This window comes from Pantherophis guttatus, chromosome 17 (genome assembly GCF_059756535.1).
Source record: "Pantherophis guttatus breed Tessera chromosome 17, ASM5975653v1, whole genome shotgun sequence".
Taxonomy (NCBI): domain Eukaryota; kingdom Metazoa; phylum Chordata; class Lepidosauria; order Squamata; family Colubridae; genus Pantherophis; species Pantherophis guttatus.
The window spans coordinates 1,160,234-1,178,531 of record NC_142079.1 but is presented as its reverse complement, the minus strand read 5'-3'; the positions used below and the strand labels follow the sequence as shown (position 1 = coordinate 1,178,531).

The 18,298-nt window shown below is 50.3% G+C and overlaps 2 protein-coding genes across 8 annotated transcripts in view; one reads left to right on the top strand and one right to left on the bottom strand.

The window, feature by feature from the left end:
• Positions 1 to 11,674, top strand: part of CUX2 (cut like homeobox 2) — a 94,063-nt gene extending 82,389 nt beyond the window's left edge. For all 3 annotated transcript variants that reach the window (XM_060691934.2, XM_087880142.1, XM_087880143.1), the window contains exons 14-23: positions 670 to 769; positions 2,160 to 2,311; positions 2,394 to 2,799; positions 4,061 to 4,162; positions 5,025 to 5,818; positions 6,838 to 6,997; positions 7,268 to 7,540; positions 8,450 to 8,638; positions 9,689 to 9,962; positions 10,762 to 11,674. In XM_060691934.2, coding sequence (XP_060547917.2) covers positions 670 to 769; positions 2,160 to 2,311; positions 2,394 to 2,799; positions 4,061 to 4,162; positions 5,025 to 5,818; positions 6,838 to 6,997; positions 7,268 to 7,540; positions 8,450 to 8,638; positions 9,689 to 9,962; positions 10,762 to 11,536 — 3,225 coding nt within the window. In that variant the 3' untranslated portion in view covers positions 11,537 to 11,674. The remainder of the gene's footprint in view (positions 1 to 669; positions 770 to 2,159; positions 2,312 to 2,393; positions 2,800 to 4,060; positions 4,163 to 5,024; positions 5,819 to 6,837; positions 6,998 to 7,267; positions 7,541 to 8,449; positions 8,639 to 9,688; positions 9,963 to 10,761) is intronic.
• A 2,076-nt stretch (positions 11,675 to 13,750) lies between these two features.
• Positions 13,751 to 18,206, bottom strand: PHETA1 (PH domain containing endocytic trafficking adaptor 1). 5 transcript variants are annotated; one of them, XM_034428841.3, is made up of 2 exons: positions 18,119 to 18,206; positions 13,751 to 15,574 (listed from the first exon to the last, which is right to left on the bottom strand). In XM_034428841.3, the coding sequence occupies exon 2, from the start codon at positions 15,561 to 15,563 to the stop codon at positions 14,736 to 14,738; it is 828 nt and encodes a 275-aa protein (XP_034284732.2). In that variant the 5' UTR covers positions 15,564 to 15,574; positions 18,119 to 18,206; the 3' UTR covers positions 13,751 to 14,735. The 5 variants fall into 5 exon arrangements, with proteins under 5 accessions (XP_034284732.2, XP_034284728.2, XP_034284731.2 ...); XM_034428837.3 differs by lacking the exon at positions 18,119 to 18,206 and adding an exon at positions 17,846 to 18,009; XM_034428840.2 differs by lacking the exon at positions 18,119 to 18,206 and adding an exon at positions 17,760 to 18,005.
• Positions 18,207 to 18,298: the final 92 nt, after the last annotated feature.

Here is an 18,298-nt window from a genome sequence, read left to right as displayed (position 1 = left end):
CCGGGAGGGTTACCTAGCAAGGGAAATCAGCACCTTGAAAAACTTCCCAACAATTGAAATATCTTCTCTGGCTTCTGAATATTTCTGGGCATGGTGCACAAAAAAGAAGGAAGGAAGGAAGGAAGGAAGGAAGGAAGGAAGGAAGGAAGGAAGGAAGACTTGGGAAGAGTTTTGCCTGCATCCTGCCCACTTCAGAAGTATTTTCAGTGGATACTGTACAGAATAAATAATCCCTGAAGTTTTGATGATCCTTGCTGAGAAAGATCTCTCTTGTTCCATGGATCATTTTTTAAAATTTAAACTCTTTGGATCCACCAGACTTCCAATTCTTGGATTGGTAGTTCTGAGCCTTTGTTTATTTCTTGCGTTGACCCCCTGCTACTCCACCAGATGGTACTCCAAGCGCCGAAGAACAGGAAATTCACAGCAGAAACAGGAAAGTGGTGCCCGATCAGATGGCTGAACTAATTGCCACATTTTTAGGGTTGACTGGAACAAGTTGCCGTTTTAATTGAGTTATTTTTGTTGGTGGTCTTCGTGCTACGCATGAGGGTATTTTGGGTTGATGGGTGGCGAGGGCAGAAAGTCAGGGTGCCACTTAAAAGAAAAATGAAGGAAAAGAAGGAGCAAGTTCTAATCCTCGTTCGTCTTGTTTTGTCGTTTATTTAGAGTATCTCAAAGCCCTCCGATGCCCTGTTTCTGGAAAAAGACTCCTTCTACGCATCTCGGAAGTATCTCTTGGAAAAACCAAACCTCGCCACCAGTCCTGGTAGGATGGCGAACGGATTGAGGGGAAGAAAGATCTGTCAATATAAAGGCCCTTGCTGGGATTATTTTTTTGTTAAAGGGATGGACCAGAACAGCGTTTCTTCAGCCTCAGCAGTTCTCAGGCGGATGGACTCCAACTCCCAGAATTCCCCAACTAGCCACGCATGGATTTGCACACACAATCCTTTGCACAGATGGCTTAATAAATTAGAATTGTGGAAGCAGCAGGAGGGAGGTTTAAGGCAGGGGAAGGGACCTTTTCAGTAATTTTAGAGCAGTGTTTCTCCATGTTGGCAACCTGAAGATGTGTGGACTTCAACTCCCAAAATTCCCCAGCCAGCCAGCTATCCACTTATTCCTCTTCCATAAATCATTCCGATTGGCTAAAGGAGCTGTAAAAATGCCTTAAATACCATATTTTTCGCACTATAAGATGCTCTGGACCATAAAACGCACCTAGCTTTTGGGGAGGAAAACAAGAAAAGAAAAATCTGCCTCTGTCTCCCAGCAATTTGCCTCCTTGCAGCAAACAGCAAACAGCCTGGTCAGCTTCAGCACAGCCTGATTTAGGATGAGCAGCTGATTGGTGGTTGGATCGGCCCCCCAGAATACCGCAGATCAGCTGTTCCAGATTGTGGGGATCACCGCCACCCATGGCCCTGTTGTCACCCATTGCCGCTGCTGCCTATTGCTGCCTCCGTGCACCCCATTTTTGGCCTCCACATGTCCCATTTTCGGCCCATTCCAGGCAGTAACGATTGCCGCCTATTGGCGCTGAACTCTGGTGATGGCGATTGGCGGCAGCGGTGGCAAGCCCCGCTGCCTGGAACGGGCTGAAAACAGGATGCGCAGAGGCCAAAAACGGGGTGCGGGGAGGCAGCAATAGGCGGCAGTGGCAATGGGTGACGACAACAGCGATGGGCAGTGGTGATCCCTGCAGCCTGGAACAGCTGATCTGTGGTATTCTGGGAGGCCGATCCAACCGCTAATCAGCTGCTCGTGCTAAATCAGGCTGTGCTGAAGCTGACCAGGCTGTTTGCTGCAAGGAGGCAAATTGCTTGGAGGCAGAGGCTGAAGGGCGGGGGGGAGCAGGTGGGTGGGGCTTTGGCAACATTAGCTTTATAAGACGCACAGACATTTTCATCCACTTTTGTTGGGGGGGGGGAGTGTGTCTTATAGACTGAAAAATACGGTAAATCAACAACGGGGTCTTCCTTAGAAAACTCATGGGTGAGCATCTCAGAGGAGACCACTTCCTTCCTCTGGATTTCCCAGGCTGTCCAATGTTCCTAGCTGTCCACCAGATCTCCAGATCCCATCATCCCCAGCTGGCATGGTCCAGAGAAGCTATAGTTGGTGTGTGTATGTGTTCCTCTCTCTTTGGTCTCTAGAGGAGGACGCCTCGGAAGACGAGTCGGTGAAGGACTCCATGGGCCCCGAGCAATCTTACCCGTCTCCCCAGCAGCTCCTGCACCCGCCTAGGGAAGACTCCACCTCCCCTCCACTTCTCCAGCCCCTGCTGGCCCCCACTGTAGCTCTGGAGGTACTGGGGACCTCTGCATTTGCGTCTTCAGCACCAGGGTGCTGGCGAACCCCGAACCTGAGACTCCCCTCTTCCCACACAGATGGGCCCCCCAGGCTACAAGAGCGAGAACAACAGCACGGGCAGCTTCCCCTCCGCCTTCTATGCTGCCAAAGGGATGGTGCTGCCCACGAACCCCAACGACGGGAGCCCCCCGAGTGACCAGTCGGAAGGCAGCAATCCCAGCTCAGCCGACGAGGAGCAACTGGACACAGCGGAGATCGCTTTCCAGGTGAAGGAGCAGCTGCTGAAGCACAACATTGGCCAACGCGTCTTCGGACATTACGTCCTGGGCCTCTCGCAGGGCTCGGTCAGTGAGATCCTGGCCCGGCCCAAGCCTTGGCGCAAGCTGACCGTCAAAGGGAAAGAGCCCTTCATCAAGATGAAGCAGTTCCTCTCCGACGAGCAGAATGTCCTAGCGCTGAGAACGATTCAGGTGCGCCAGAGAGGTGAGTGGTCCAGGCGGAGAACCTAGGTGGGGTGAGGGGTGGTGGGTGTTGCTTCAGGGGGCCAGGAACCACTTCAGCACAACTCCTACTCCTCCTCCTGCTTTGAACTCAAAGTTCTCCCTGCCTTCCCACCTTCTCTGTGATTTCTTAAGCAAAGACCAACCAGCCAGTCGAGATCAGTCACCCTCAGTTTTGGCCTCCCTGGATTACCCCCCTTTTCTCTTCCCCTTGCGAGTGTTTCTGTGGCCTGGCCTGGATCTCTTCAAGGCAATGTGTATTCTGCAGGTTCAAGAACAATAATATGATTAAAACTGAGCCAGGCTCAAAGAGGTGATACAACTGGCTCCTCCGCAAATTAAGTGAGTTTTAATTAAGGTAATACTGCTACCACTAATTGACTTGAAGTAGGATACAGTTCAATTTTGAAGCCCCACGAAATACACACAGCAAATCTGTTGGACCAACCAAGCATGTCCTTTGAGAAGTTTGATTTGGGAGTTTGAGTTAACCCGTTGGCGCTGCCAACAGGACATCATTCATAGCTCTTATTTTTCAAGACCTCCAGACCAGTCACACCACATAATTCAGAAGCAGAATGACTTCTCTTTCTCTTTGGGGGAAAGTTGCAACTCAACAGTCCAACTTGGCCTGCAGAAGTTCCCATGATCAGCCCTGGCATTTCAGAGAGGGCTGGGAACATCTTCTGTCTCAGTGAGACAGCCTTTTGTATCTTAGAACCACCAATCTGCCTGTCAGAGAACTTGAGTCTCACCATGGTAGAACCCAAAAGTTGCTTTCTCCATAAAGAGCGGTCTATGTTTCTGTTACAATATTTATCATTTATGGGAGTTTGTAGCTTTAACGGGCTTATTTCCTAGATGGCCTCCATATTTCACCCATGGTATATGGACCACTGTTGCAACTGCATCCTATCTGAAGCCCTGGAGAGCCACCAGAGGTTCTACAGAAGTAGATGGACCCAGGTTCTGAGACAAGTATGACCTGGGCTTCAGTCGTTGTGGCAGATTCTTAATCAAGGATAAGAATTGCTCCAGGATTATTAGGTTTTTCATTTCCTGTCATCTCCCATTCCTCAAGTCCAAGACTCAGATTCCCCCTCCCTAATAACAAGAGATGTTTCTTCAGACAGGAGCTTCTGAGAAAAAGAAGATCACAGGTGTCTGTATGTAATTCCTTGACTTTAGGTGACTAGAGCTGCTCTAAATCAAATGACAGTCTTCTATTCTGTGTCTTTGATCAGGAAGCATTACACCAAGGATTAGGACTCCAGAAACTGGTTCAGACGACGCCATCAAGAGTATCTTAGAGCAGGCCAAGAAAGAGATTGAGTCCCAGAAAGGAGGTAAGGGGCCCAATGGGGTTGGTAGAGGCCTTTTGCCCTTTGAAATTTAAAATTAAGAGGCCGTCGCCCAGATAGGAAGATAAGACTAGGTTGCCTTAAGTTCTTCATAACTTTGGCCGCCCTAATTGGGTGCATTTTTAAATTCTTCCTTAAATAAATTCTTATTTCTTCTCTCCGTCTTGATGAAATAAGGGGCAATCTTTAAATATTCTAAACATTGCAATAACTAACTCAGTTTCCTTGAAATTAAGGTATCATCTGCTGCCCTCTGCCGGTTCTTTTATGTAGGAATTCTGCAACCTCTCTTGGGGTTCCTGAAGCCAAGGAAATAATTCCGTGTCCAAGCAGAGGCGGGCCATAAAACCTCAAATAAAAGGCCACTGGGGGGGAGGGGGGAGGCTGTCCCTTCCAGTCAAAATTCTCTTAAATTCAAATTGACGTAACTGACAGCTTTTTAGTACTTCATTTGCGTAATTGACGCCCCTACGTCATCAGCATCAATTCGCAAATGATTACAATTGACTGAAATGATGTGAAAAGGTCAATTGCATTATTAACCGATTGAAGTCAGTGGTCTGGACCGCTTCAGAAACTCTGGATTCTGCCTGCTGTTTTGAAGTCTGAAAAGATTGTTCATAGAATCTGAAGTTGGGTTGAGTAGTCCATTCAAAGGAGCAGAATTGTCTGGGGGGGAAAGGACCCTATTTGATCACAAGTGTCTCATGGCCCATCCTAAGACACCACGTTGCTCTGTGTGCAGACACAAAGTAGCTCTGATGAAGTAGCTCCTCTTGATTTTGGTTCACGATGACTTGGTGGAACTCCATCCCACGTTCTTCTTCTCTTTTGCCCTGCTCCGTAGGGGAGGCGAAGAGCACCTGCGCACCCCAGGCAGCCACCAATGGCATCAGCACCAGCAGCTCAGAAGACGCCATCAAGAACATCCTGGAACAGGCCCGTCGCGAGATGCAAGCTCAACAACAGGCCTTCCTTGAGATAGAATCCGGCAGCCCCAGCCAACCCACCTCCACGCCCCCTGCAGAACCCTCTCCTCTGTCCTCCTTCAGCCAGAACATTGTCCGTGCCTACATCAAGCAGGAAGAAGGGGGTGGGCTGGGCCCCAATGCCAGTGGCAGCAGCTGCAGTGCGACCCCGGCCCCTCTGACGGTGCTCTCCCCTGCAGCCTTTGTGCAGAACATCATCCGCAAGGTCAAGTCTGAGATTGGGGACTCCGGCTCCTACTTTGACCAGCACTGGGCGTCCGACAGGAACCTCCTCAACCGGCCTTTCACCTCGGTGTCACCCTCCCTCTCTTCCTCGTCCAGCTACTCCAGCATGGCCAACGGACGAGGGTGGCCACGAGGTGAACCTGGGGACTCTGGCCCAAACGAGGAAGACTTGCCCACCTCGGAAGATGAACCCCACCGGGTGCTAGAAGTCAAGTCAGAAGTGGTGGGTTCTGAAGCCCAAGGAACTGGGCGCTTGTCTTACTACCCATCCTATGTGCCAAGGACTCTCAAGCCCACCGTCCCCCCCTTGACCCCAGAACAGTACGAGATGTACATGTACAAGGAAGTGGACACCTTGGAACTCACACGGCAAGTCAAGGAGAAGTTGGCCAAGAACGGGATCTGCCAACGCATCTTTGGGGAGAAGGTAGCTCAATCGTCAGTCGCGAGGAAGCCAGGTTGGCTGGCTTGAGAAGGGAGGTCAACAGGGTGCTTCCAGACAAGGTTGTTATCATGCAGAGATGGGCTAGAAGACACCAACTTTCACCTGACCCTCTTTCTTAGCAGGGGGGAAATTGCTAAGGAAAGAAAAAATACTGGTAGGGTGTCACTTGTTTGTTTGTTTTAAGATCGGTTGTGCTGGAGCAAACAAGACCTCCTCTTGGTCTACTAACTTGTTTCCCAGAGTGTTCAAGTAGAAGATGGAGACATGCTGATGTTCTCCTGTAGCTGACATTTTTGGAAGGAAGCTCTCCCCGGCCATGGTGGTAACATTTGGGCCTTCAAGACGAATGGCCTTTGACAGATCTGTCTTCCATCTGTTCCTCTGGTCCCCTTTGAAATCCCCTTCCAAGTTACTAGATCCAATCTGATCCCATTTCCAACCTCAAAGACAGGAGCTGCACAATTACCCCGAGGAATTGTGTTGTCCGGAAGCACCCCAGTGTAGAGAGACCGAGGGAGTGTGTAGTGTTGAGGGAGTACAAGGTACGCAAAATGTGTGACTGAGGGAGGGCAAAGTACAGAGAAATTGGAAATAAAATGAAAAGTATCCTTGCTTGGGAACATGAGGGCTCTGATTCCTGCGGTGTTTTTCCTATTCCCAGCAAGCCTGAGACGGCCGCTTGATTAGAATCCAGTTATTGCCCTGGCTGAATTTATCTTTTTCCTTGAATGAGATATTTGCCCCGAAGACTTTGAATGCTGAGCTCTGCACGAGGCTCAAATGGGCCCTTATCTTCTGGCCTTCAGGAAGCTCCTGAGATCCCTCCATTGTTTCCACAGCTGGTCGGAGTTCAGGCTTTCCTCCATACACCTCCCGGTCTCTTGCATTTTTCCTTGAGTGTTAGATTATGTTTTGTGTTCTTTCTGCCCGGCCTCCTCTCAGTTTTATCAGGTGGGGACTGCTAAGGAGCCTGAATCGCAAACAACCTCCCTCTCCTTCAGGTCCTGGGGTTGTCACAAGGCAGCGTGAGCGACATGTTGTCCAGGCCCAAACCGTGGAGCAAACTCACCCAGAAGGGACGGGAACCGTTTATCCGGATGCAGCTTTGGCTCTCCGACCAGCTGGGCCAAAACATCAGCCAGCAGGCCAGCCTGCCTCAAGGTAGATACCTCCGTCCTTCGCCCTCCCTTCATATTTATTCAGGGCAGCCAAAGCAACCCCCATAACCTTTGGCCACCCTATTTATTCTTCTCCTGCGGTGCCTTTTAGCTATTTAAATCAGTTCAGGTGCTACGAAGATGCCCTCCCAAGGGCTGTGGAGGTCTTCTCCAGTGCTGGAACCCATTCTCCTTGTTCTCTGCAACCTACTGGAAAATAACCGTCCGTATTTGATCTCATCAGATCCTCCCTTCTTTCTTTTTCCATTCACAGCCAGCCCCGGAGAGTCCCGGTCTTCTCCTTCCCCTCCAGCCAGTCCTTCTGAGCAAGAGAAAAGCCCCCCGGAGGCCCTGAGCCTTGCCCTGGAGAGCAGCAAAGAAAACCAGCAGCCAGAAAGCAAAGCCAGCTCCTTGCTGAGTGGCAAAATGTGCCCCAACCACCACCACAACTCCGTGGGCATCCAGGAGATCGTGGCCATGTCCCCCGAGTTGGACACCTACTGCATCACTAAGAAAGTCAAGGAGGTGTTAACCGACAACAACCTTGGTACGAAGCCACGGCTGAAATCCAGCAGGTTCTGAAGAACCAATAGCTGAAATTTTGAGTAGTTTGGAGAACCGGCAAATACCACCTCTGGCTGGCCCCCGAGTGGGGAGGGAATGGAGATTTTACAGTATCCTTCCCCTGCCACACCCACCAAGCCACACCCATAGAACCGGTAGTAAAAAAATTGAATTCCACCACTGGTACGAAGCCACGGGTGGTCCTGTTCTCAGGAGCCTTGGGTGGGGTCTTGTTCTATGACGGAGGCCAAGAAGATGTTTCCACCGAGAACGTGGTCAGAAATTTCAGGGATTGAGGACTTCATAGCCATTTGCTTTAATCTGAGCGCTGCATAGTTTGCTTCTCTTCTGCCAATTTAGTAGGGTGGAGATAACTAAATTAAAAAGCTCCGGGCAGAAGGAGGCTGTCTAATTAGAACACACGTCGGGGTCCAGCATCGAGGATGTACTAAAAGCTCTTGAGGGGTTTCTCCGTTCCAGGAATACGGCTAATCATATTTGTATTTCTGTAGTATGTTCCCAGAGGGATTAAGAAGGGAATTAGGTCAGGGACTGAGAAGCATCTATCATTCCAGAGAAACAGTTAATAATTGGAGGCTGACATTGTGGGTGGATGTTGATGGCAGAATTCTTCTCCTTATCAGCTGGAATTAGCCCCGAGTAAAATTTTAACTCCTGCAGGATAAACGTGGGTCTGCTTCTCCCCAATCCTTTGGAAGAGGGAGAAAACATTTCCTGCTGCTCCCTAGATGAGAGAACCTCTGAAGGCAACAGCTGTGTGTAAAATTAAAAGAAACACCCCAACTTTTAAAGGGCCTTTCCTGTTTAAAACGATGACTTTATCTTGGCACCTAAACCGCCATCTCAATTTCCAATTTCTCTCCCTACTTAGGTCAGCGCCTTTTCGGAGAGAGCATCCTGGGCCTGACGCAGGGATCGGTCTCCGATCTCCTTTCAAGGCCCAAGCCTTGGCATAAACTGAGCCTTAAGGGAAGGGAACCCTTTGTCCGCATGCAGCTCTGGCTGAACGACCCTCACAACATTGACAAGCTCCGGGACATGAAAAAGCTGGAGAAGAAAGGTGAGGCCCCTTCGTTCCTCACCTTCTTGGCTTGCAGTGGCCAAGGGAGAGGATGGGTTGGGTGCAGCAGCCTGTAGTGGGGTGAGCCTCACGTCTCCTCCAGAGATACTATACCTGAGTTGGCAACCCACCATAAATCTCTCTAAGATGATATCTGTTGTGGCCAGCAGAGGTGGCAGCAGATTCGGACAGTGAGGAGGTTGGGGAGGAACATGGGCCAGTCCTGGAGTCTGGGGAAGGCTCGGATGAGGGCTCTGCGTAGGAGGCAGAGAGGTGGCCAGGGCCATCTGGGAGTTATGTGCTGCCTCCGGAGCCTCATGAATCTGACATCAGCGAGGCAGAAGAATAGTGTGACCCTGTTCCCAATGCGCGCATGCACAGAGCTGCCAGAAGGCAAGAACAATTAAGAAAAAAAAAAGGGCGACTCGGGAGTAAGGCTTGGAGATGATTGGCCCCCTCCCATAAAGACATAAAAGAGGAGCAAATGGATGTGAGCCTTTGCAGGAAGCAATTAGTTCATATAGTCAATTCAAGCTCTGAGAAGTCCGTTTGTCTCTGTGCTCCGTTTGGCCTTGCAAAACTAATTGACCATTAGGTCTCTGGCAGCGTTTCAAGGGAGATAAAGGTGGGTACTTTATCAATATTACCCTGAAAGACTGTGTCCACTCGAGCAGACATCTGTCAGGAATCTTCACAGACTGTTTGTGAATCATTACAGGCTGTGAATGACCGTAATTCACAGCCGTCTCAATAAAAGAGGGTTTTTTTGGGACTATAATTGTGATTTATGCTTTCTCAGGAAGCCTAGGTCAGAACAATATCCTTTAAGTCAGGGGTCTCCAACCTTGGCAACTTTAACAACTCTGGCAAGAAAGGTTGTAAAATGGGGCAAAATTCATTTAGCCGATGTTTCAGCAACAGAAATTTTGGGCTCAATTCTGGTCATAAGTCAAGGATCCGTGGCAGCTTGGCCTGATTGGGATTTATAAAAGTGAAGATTGTAACTTCTCCCCAAAACATTGGTTCCTTCCGATTTTCTCCCGTCTGCAGCGTATCTGAAACGTCGTTACGGGCTGATCAGTGCCGGCTCGGACAGCGAGTCCCCCAACCCTCGTTCCGAGTGCCCCAGTCCCAGCCTTCAGCTGCAAGACCTCAGCCTCCTGCAGATCAAGAAGCCAAGGGTGGTCTTGGCTCCAGAGGAGAAGGAGACCCTGAAGAGGGCCTACCAGCTGGAACCGTACCCCTCCCAGCAGACGATAGAGCTGCTCTCCTTCCAGCTCAACCTCAAGACCAACACGGTCATTAACTGGTTCCACAATTACAGGTAAAAAGCAGGTCAACCCCGCCTTGTGTCAGACCAGTGGTGAAATCCTACCGGTTCGGGCAAACCGGTTGTGATAAAATCTACCGGATCGGCAAACTGGTAGTAAAAAAAAAAGCTACTGGTTGGTCTAAATCATATTTCTGACGATCAGCTGTGCTGTGAGATTTATATTTGCTAGAAAGCAGGAAATCCTGCTTTCTAGAGAATCTGAGCAGCACAGATGGTCCCTCCTCACTGTTCTACTTACCTTGTTAAGCATCCTTTTTCCATGTGAAGCGCACGTTTGGTGCGCACTGAGAATGCGCACACAGCACGCATTTGGCATGCACCACGCATGCATGGGCAGCAAACCGCAGAGGATTTCACCACTGTGTCAGACCCCAAGAACCAAGAATGGCACGTGGAGTTACTTGAGTAGTTTCCTTTATTCTTCTTCACCTTTAGACAGAATCTTGCCAGACTAAAGCAGCTATTTGCGGAACTATAAATATACTCTGGGAACTGCTAGGGAGGAGCTGTTATAACTCTCCCTGTCTCAATTCTTTGCCCTCTGAAAAGCAGCCCCTCTCTCCTGGGAATCCAGACTCCCTGGGTCTTTAAGATTTGCACGAAAGCAGCCCACCGGTCTTTAACTGGAGGGGTTAGTTATGTTGTGCAAACCCAGTCCAGGAGTTGAGGTAACTCAGGTAGCTCTCAACCTCCTGGGTTACATTAGCCTGGAGTTTGTCTTTCTGGTGGATTTTTGGGGGGGGGGTGTCTCCTGTGGATGCGACAACCCCATGGTCATTTTCTTTGCTAGGTCTCGGATGCGCCGAGAGATGCTGGTGGAAGGAAGCCAGGACGATACAGACGCAGAGCAGAGCGCGACCCCCGCTGACCCTTTGCTCAAGGTGGCCCAGCCCCAGAGCCCCGATTCAGAAGGGGAGGACCAGAAACCCACCTTCAGAAGTGTGGAGTGCCAAGGAGAATGCAAAGCGCTGGTGGAAATCAAGGAGGAGCAGCTGGAGGCTGGTGACAAAGACGATGGGGGCAGCAGTAGAGACTCCTGTAGTCCAGAAGGCGAGGTAGAGCCCGTATCCGAATCCAGCCCCAGGGAAGAGCCTGGTTGTGTGAGCCCACATGAAGCTCCCAGCCTCACCTGGGCCAGCACCCTACGTGGTAAGACACACCTGCCCGGGGGCCACAACTATTCCAGTTTCCATAACCCTGTGGAGACCGACTGCCACGAGAGGTCTCCCTTGGACCCCGTTAGCTTTAAATCCGCTTCAGAGTCCTCCCGTTGCAGCCTGGAAGTTTCTCTAACCTCTCCGTCCGCCGCTTCCTCGCCGGGACTCCTGATGTCTGTCTCTCCCGTCCCATCCTCCTCAGCTCCCATCTCCCCCTTGCCGGTGAACGCCGCAGCCACCAAAGGGCAGAGTGCCAGCCCGGCCGCAGATACAGGCACCGCGCCGCCCACTGCAAAACTGACTACGAACATCCAGCGGCGGAACGAGAAAATGGCTAACCTCAACAGCATAATTCATCGGCTGGAAAGAGCTGCCAACCGCGAGGAGACTCTGGAGTGGGAATTTTGAAGGGCTAAACGGAAAAAAGAAAATAATCAGAACCGAATACCTAAATAATGTTGTCTGGGTTCTAAACTCCACGGAACATGTGGACAAAGCAGGGAGTCCTAGCAGAGTGTATAGAAAAAAAGATCTATAAATATAAATATATATATATATATACATATATATATATGAACACACATACAAACATATTTTATTAATTTCATCAAGTCTAAGGAAGAGCCAAAAAAAAAATCAGCTGCATTTTCTTGAACGTGAGAGATCGCTGCTCTTTCTTAGCTCCTGAAGGTAACCGAAAACTGACTTTTGGGGGTTTTAAATGTGAAAAGAGACACACAGGAACAAACTGAGAACACTTTTAGAAGGGAAAAAATATTAAAATAATATTTATAGACCTGTTTTAGATATTTTAATAAAAGGAAACTTTGGAATTTATTAACAGCTCAAGCTGCTTTGATATTAAAAGATAAACTGTATCAGTTGTATCATTAAATGCCCACTGAAAGTCTTGTAGTTTGCCACTGGATGAGATTAAAGAGGAAAAAAAACAATTAAATTTTAAAAAATAGGAACCTTGGCTCATTGATCCAAGCCATCAAGAAGCACTAGGAGACTGACCAAAACTTTACTAACCTTGATTGGCAGACTCTGCGTTTGTCTGTAAGACCTTCCTCCGCTACACCCGTCAAGAAACTCTGGTCTTGTAGTCCACGAAGACTCTAAATTTGGAGCCCCCTTGAGTCTGCTATTTAGTTTGAGTGGTACGTTTCCTTCCTTTTTATTTCCTTTTTCTTTCTTTCTTTTTGGGGCAACACAACAACAACAAAAGAGAGGTGTTGCATGCTGTTGTATGGAAATACGTTTTCCAGGGCCTTGTTGAACAAGATGTACACCAATTCCAGAGAATCTCACCTTTAGAAAGTGGGCATTCAGAAAGGGTTTTTTTTCTTTTCTTTCCCACTTAAAAAAAGCATCTTTTGTTTCCAAAAAAGGTGCATTTGCTAAATCGAACAGTCTGTTATGAGTCTGGTTTCTGCCCGGGAAGACTTTAAAGAGAATTACGACACTTTTTTTTTTTTTTTTTAAAGCATGAAAATAGTCCCTGCCTGCTTAGCTCAAAATTTCAGGTTTGGAGGAAAGCATGTATTTTGACACGTTTTGACACGGAGCACCAAAACAGAATAGAAAATGTTTGCCCCTTGGAGTAGCGGCAAATAAATTTAATCATAACAGTGTCCTATGAATTCCCCCCACCCCCCATTTATTCAAGGCTTGGGAGAAAAGGTGAAGGTTAAAGCCAGGCCCAGCTCCTCCTCCCCTTCTCCAAAGGCCTGCTCTGGATCCATCTTCCGTGCCAGAAAGGAGGAAGGAAGGAAAGAGCCGAAGGATGGAAATAGCCAGTTTGGGTAGGAGGCTGGTCCTGGATTATTTAAGTAATTCCCATCAATTTGACTTTTATCTCAAAACTAGATGAAGAGCTGATGGGACTGTCTCCGAACTCGCAGGTTTCTTCCTTAGATGGAAGTTTTCCACCAGATGTTTTCATCATTTGAAGAGACCTTAACTGCAGCCCTGTCTTCTTCAGTTTTTAATGGAGTTGAGTGATCTCCTCACGCTTTTCATCCATCCATTGATTTATTCTCCCAGATGTGATAAAACCTTTTTGAATCTAATTTACAAGCAGGGAAAGAGAAACCAGTTACCTCCCTCACACCAAAAAATATGTATGTTTGGCCTTCCCATTACGTGTATTTTGTTTTATCAGAACTGAAAGTATTTTTATACATTTAATGCTCCTTATTTCACCCAGAAATTCTGGTCTATTTGTCCGCCTGAAACACCTGGAAATATCACTTACCTAGAAACCCCCTGAACGAATTCAACTTCTGCCTATCCAAATAAAATGTGGAGTGGGGTCCATTAATTCTTCTTCACCAAAGGCTCCAGATTAGTTTTAATGGAACAGGAATTATTATTATTATTATTATTATTATTATTATTATTATTATTATTATTTTAACTAAGCACTTAAGTGTTGGTTCTCTACCGTCGAGAGAGACTGGTTGTATTCGAAGCTGGCGAGATGCGTCAGCTCCCTTTTTCTAGGCGCCTGTACTGTACTTTGAAACAATTTCTACAAGATTGACCGGAGTTTGTTAAATACTGAAAAAAGGTCTATTATGTTCTGTAAAGAGCCGTTAAAAAAGGAAAATACAGAAGTTGTATAACACCTCAGCCTGATGTCTCCGTTTATTGCGTTCAAGATTTGGGCCGCCTCGTTAACAGCTGCTCTTATCCACTCCTGTCCTGCAGAACGAATGAAGCCAATTTTCCAGGGAAAGCAGCTTTCCGTTATAAACGCTGGTGGCCGAAGACATTCCTGTTCCAGGTAAGAAAATGCTTACAAGGGTTTGGCAAAGAGATGGTGCTGCAGCTGTGGAAGGAGGAGGCTGCAAGTTCCCCATTTCGTTTCTGGATTGTAAGAATACACCCCGCCTGTTATACACATGGACCTCATCGCCTGGTTCCCAGCCTCCCAGCAACCCTGCCAAATACTTTAGGTTCCAAGATGGTGACACCCCCCCCACCCCAATGGCCTTCATGACTGAACAGGCGTTTTAAGGTCCCTCCTGATCTTGTCCCCATTTTAATTGACGAGAATCTTGAACAACGACACACCCACAATGTCTTTTCTGGAGATCTCCAGAATCTCCTTTAACTGAATTGGGCGCAAAGGACCACATGTCCTCCTGGAGAAGTAACCGAGCCAAGCCCAACCATTTCCATGGTCCTCCGATGCTTCTGCAAATGAAGTCCTCCTTCCCTGCTCCAAAGGCTTCGTTGAAACAACCCTCTGTGCGTCCAGAGATCGAAAGACGCTCCTAGCTCACTTCCGTTACGTTTGCCTGCTGGGGCTGTGAGTGTTTCCAGAGGAAAGCCTTTTCCAACATCTCATCGCAATCCCTTAACGGTGGAGGCCTCCAGGAACTAGAAAGTTTTGCATGTTTGAGGAAGGGGGATTTTTGGAGGTGGTGGGGAGGATGTGAGCTGGCACAGGCCACGACTTTTCCATGAATCATGGAAGGGTGCTATCAGCAGACCGGAGACAAAGTTTCCAGGAGTCTCATCTGCAAGATGGACCTTGGTGGGTTTCCAAGTGTGGGTTCAGTTTTTCCAGGAAGTGCCTGTCCACCCCCGGGGAGGTTCAAAGGCTGGTGTCCTTATCCTTCTGATCCTCCAGCCAGGCCTTCTGCAACTCAACAATCTCCTGGCCGTACCAGACATGCAGCTGGGAAAAACACACTGCGCTTGGAGACAGGGGGCCGTCCGAGCTTGGGCCGCCGGTCCCACCGGAGCTGCTCGGCAGGGACCGTCTCCGAGGGGGCAACGGTGGTGGCTTGAGCCCCCCATCGTAGCTCTTGGCCCCGCTGTAAGAGTTTATCTCTCTGCAGGCAGGAGACAAGCTGGCCAAGGCTTCGGAGTTATTCCATAAGGCACAGCCGTTCTCTTTCCCGGGGATGCAAACGGGCAGAGACGGTTTCTCCAGTGGCAGGGCAGCCAGTTCCAAATTGGGAGCCGTTTTGTTTTTCCGATACAACAACCGCCGTCTCAGCCCCGGCTGGGCGCCCGGGATGGCCGCCTGCATCTCCTCCAGCTGCTTCTCCAGCTCTCTCACCACCAGGCGCAGGTAGTCGAAGCTGGCTCTGGAGAGCGCCTTGACCCAGCGCTCCAGGGCGGCCTGGCTCTCGGCCGCCAGCACGTAGGTGCGGGACTTGGGGCCGTCGAATCGGATGGCGAAGGCAAACTCCTCGCTGGCCTGGCACAGCTCCACCGTGCAGCCCTCCAGAATGATGACGCCCACGGGCTCCCGGCTCTCCCGCTCCTCGAAGTAAAAGAGCATGTTGCCCCTCAGCACGAACCAGCGCCGGTGGTAGGCCGTGTTCCGCTCGCCTTTCTTGTGCAAGAAGCCGGCGTGGTCAGCCGGAGAGGCGCAGGTGGCGTAGAAGGAGAGGCTCCTTTCGTTCAGCTTCATGGTGGGCGTCCCTGGGAAGGAGAAGCAGAAAAGCAGGGGTGGGTCCCGGCAGCCATCATTGACACCAAGGGCCACTTGGGGTCTTACAGCCTCAAAACAACTGCATCTGTAGTAGTGATTCTCCACCTTGGTCTGGACTTAAGGTGTCTGGACTTCAATTCCCAGAATTCCCCAGCCAGCTCTGCTGGCTGGGGAATTCTGGGAGTTGAAGTCCAGCTGTCTTAAAGCTGGCCCTATTTTTTTCCTCCACTCCCAGATTCTCCCTAGGCAGTTTGTCATCAAATAAAACTCCCAGTACCTAATTCAAGGAAGTTTACCACACATCCACAGCAGAGTCCTGTTTGGCATAGTGCTTAAGGTGCTGGCCTAGAAGCCGGGAGATGGTGAGTTCTAGTCCTGTCTAAGCCACGAAAGCCGGCTGGGTGACTTTGGGCCTGTCACTTGGAGACAGTGAGTTCTAGTTCCACTTTAGGCATGAAAGCCATCTAGGTGGCTTTGGGTCACTCCCTCTCTCCCAGCCCAACCCACCTCATAGGTCTATGGGGATAACAGGAAGAGGAAGGAGAATTATATACAGTACATTCGCTGCCTTCAGTTCCTTAAAAGTAATAAAAGGCAAATAAATAAATTCAGCCCCCCCCCCCGGGCCATTTAAGGGCAGTGACAGCTTCATGACGAAGAGGGGAAAATGCAGCTCCATCAAACCTCACAAGCAGAGCTCTGGTCAGCCAGTTCCCCTCTTCAGACCCTTTTAAAAGAACGAAGAAGACAGATGGAAATCAACACGGCCTGAGCTGCTCATCAGCTCCAACCACTCCTGCCCATCCGGAACTGAGTAATTCTCCCCCTTGCCACCTGCATTTATCCTCTTCCAAAGTAACGGCTGCCAACTTAATTGTTTGGAAGGAACAACCTTGTTGACAATTGCAGACCAACACGTGCCAGCCTGACCTGGCACCGAGGCACCCGCAGGACAGAAAGCACCCACTGCCAACGTCATACCTGCCTCTGAAACCCCAACAGTCCCACCAACAAGCTATGGTGGCAACCCTCAAAATCTGGCAAGGAGGTTGCCTTTCCGTGGCCACCCGTATTTTGGGGGGTTTTGTTGGGCGATGTCTGGGCACATAGGCATCACCTGGTTTCCAGCACTGCTCAAAGCACACACGGAATGGCCCGGCAGAAGAATATTGTGGGCAGAGCAGTCACAATCGGGTCACGGCGGCTGGTGGTGGAGCCAATCCAGAAGAAGGGGTGCAACGGACTACTAGGATAATTTAGAGCTGGTTGGCAGAGCCCACTTCCGCATGCAGAACTCAGAAATCCGTGTTTTAGAAGGGGGGGGGAAGTGCTGGCACTGAGCTTCCTAGGAGAGGTGGGGAGGTCGCCAAAATCTGAGTTGGGGGTCCTCCCTTCCTGGTTGCCACCTACCTCACCCAGGTGTGCAATTCTGCAGCCTAATTTGCTAACAGGAAGAGAAGCCCTCTGTGAAAACAAGGGGACTCTCTCGATGGGGGTTTTCTCCCAGTTCTCTCTTTCCATCTCACGGCAACTCCCCAGGTTCTTGACCGAATGTCATTGGCCCTGTTTTGGTTTTGGCCCAGTGGCTGGAAATGGGATGAAGAAAATCAAAGCCAGCTCAGAGGAGCCAGGGAAGAAAACAACAACCACCCTTAATTCTACTTCCACGTGGCTTTTGTGTATAAACTGGCACCACTCGACCCCAGGCGATCTCCCCCAAGAGCCCCTGGGCAAAATCTCTGCAAAGAGGATGAAGGGGGAGGCCAAGCAATTGTCTCCAAGGGAGGAGCAAGGAAGGAGACCTCGAAATGCCAGACCTGGGGGAACCAGCCCCCCCCCTGCCCCCGCCCCCAATCTTGAGGGTCCCTGGGCTGGGCAAAAGATGAGCCCCTCCTCAACTAGTCTCTTCCACCCCTTCCCTTCTGTGCCCAGCAAGGCTGGAAGCTGGAGGAGCTGCACTTGGGGAGCTCACCTGAAAGGGGCTTTTCTGCAGAAATCCTTAAGCCTGGATCTTCCAGGAGGGGCTCCCCCGGCAGCTTCCCTGGGTTGGGGAAGATTTTGGGGGGGGGCTGATCGGGTCCCTCTCCCTCCCTCCCTCCCTCCCTCCCACCTACCCGCCCTCCCTCCTTCTTTTGCGAGGGCTGGGGGAGAGGGGGGGCCCTCCTGGCTTGCAACCTGGGCTGAGCAGAGCCTCCGCGGGATCGCAGCGCCTTCGCCGGGCGGGGGAGGCTGGAAAGGGAGCAAGGAGCCCCGGCACTCACCTGCCCGCCTCCGCGGGGGCTCCTCCGGCCGCTTCAGCCCCCGGCCCGCCGGCTCCCTTTGTCCGCGGGAGAGCCGAGCGCTGCCATGAGCGGCCGCCGCCTCCGCCTCTTCCAGCGCTGGGAAGGGGGAGGCTGGGCTGGCTTCGGCTCTGGCCGCCCCCGGCCTTCCGGTTCCTTCCAGGCGGCCCTGGAGAGCCCCCTCCCCTCCCCGCAGGGGTTTCTCCTCCCTCCCCCCCCCCAGCGCCTTTCAGACGACCTCCGCGCAAGTCTCACCTGGGGAACGACGCGGGCTGCCCAGTCCCAAAGGTGCCTTTTGCTCAAGAGGGAAGTGGCTTTTCTGGTTCTTTTTTTTCCCCTTTCTCTGAAGACCTTTCGCTTCTCCTCCCAGAAGCTCCTTCAGCTCAATACCAACAGAAGTCTTGGAACAAGTCCCAGAATTTATATAGAAGGCAC

Bases quoted from the DNA above. Each gene is read 5' to 3' on its own strand.
- PHETA1 (XM_034428841.3), bottom strand. From the start codon at position 15,563: ATGAAGCTGAACGAAAGGAGCCTCTCCTTCTACGCCACCTGCGCCTCT.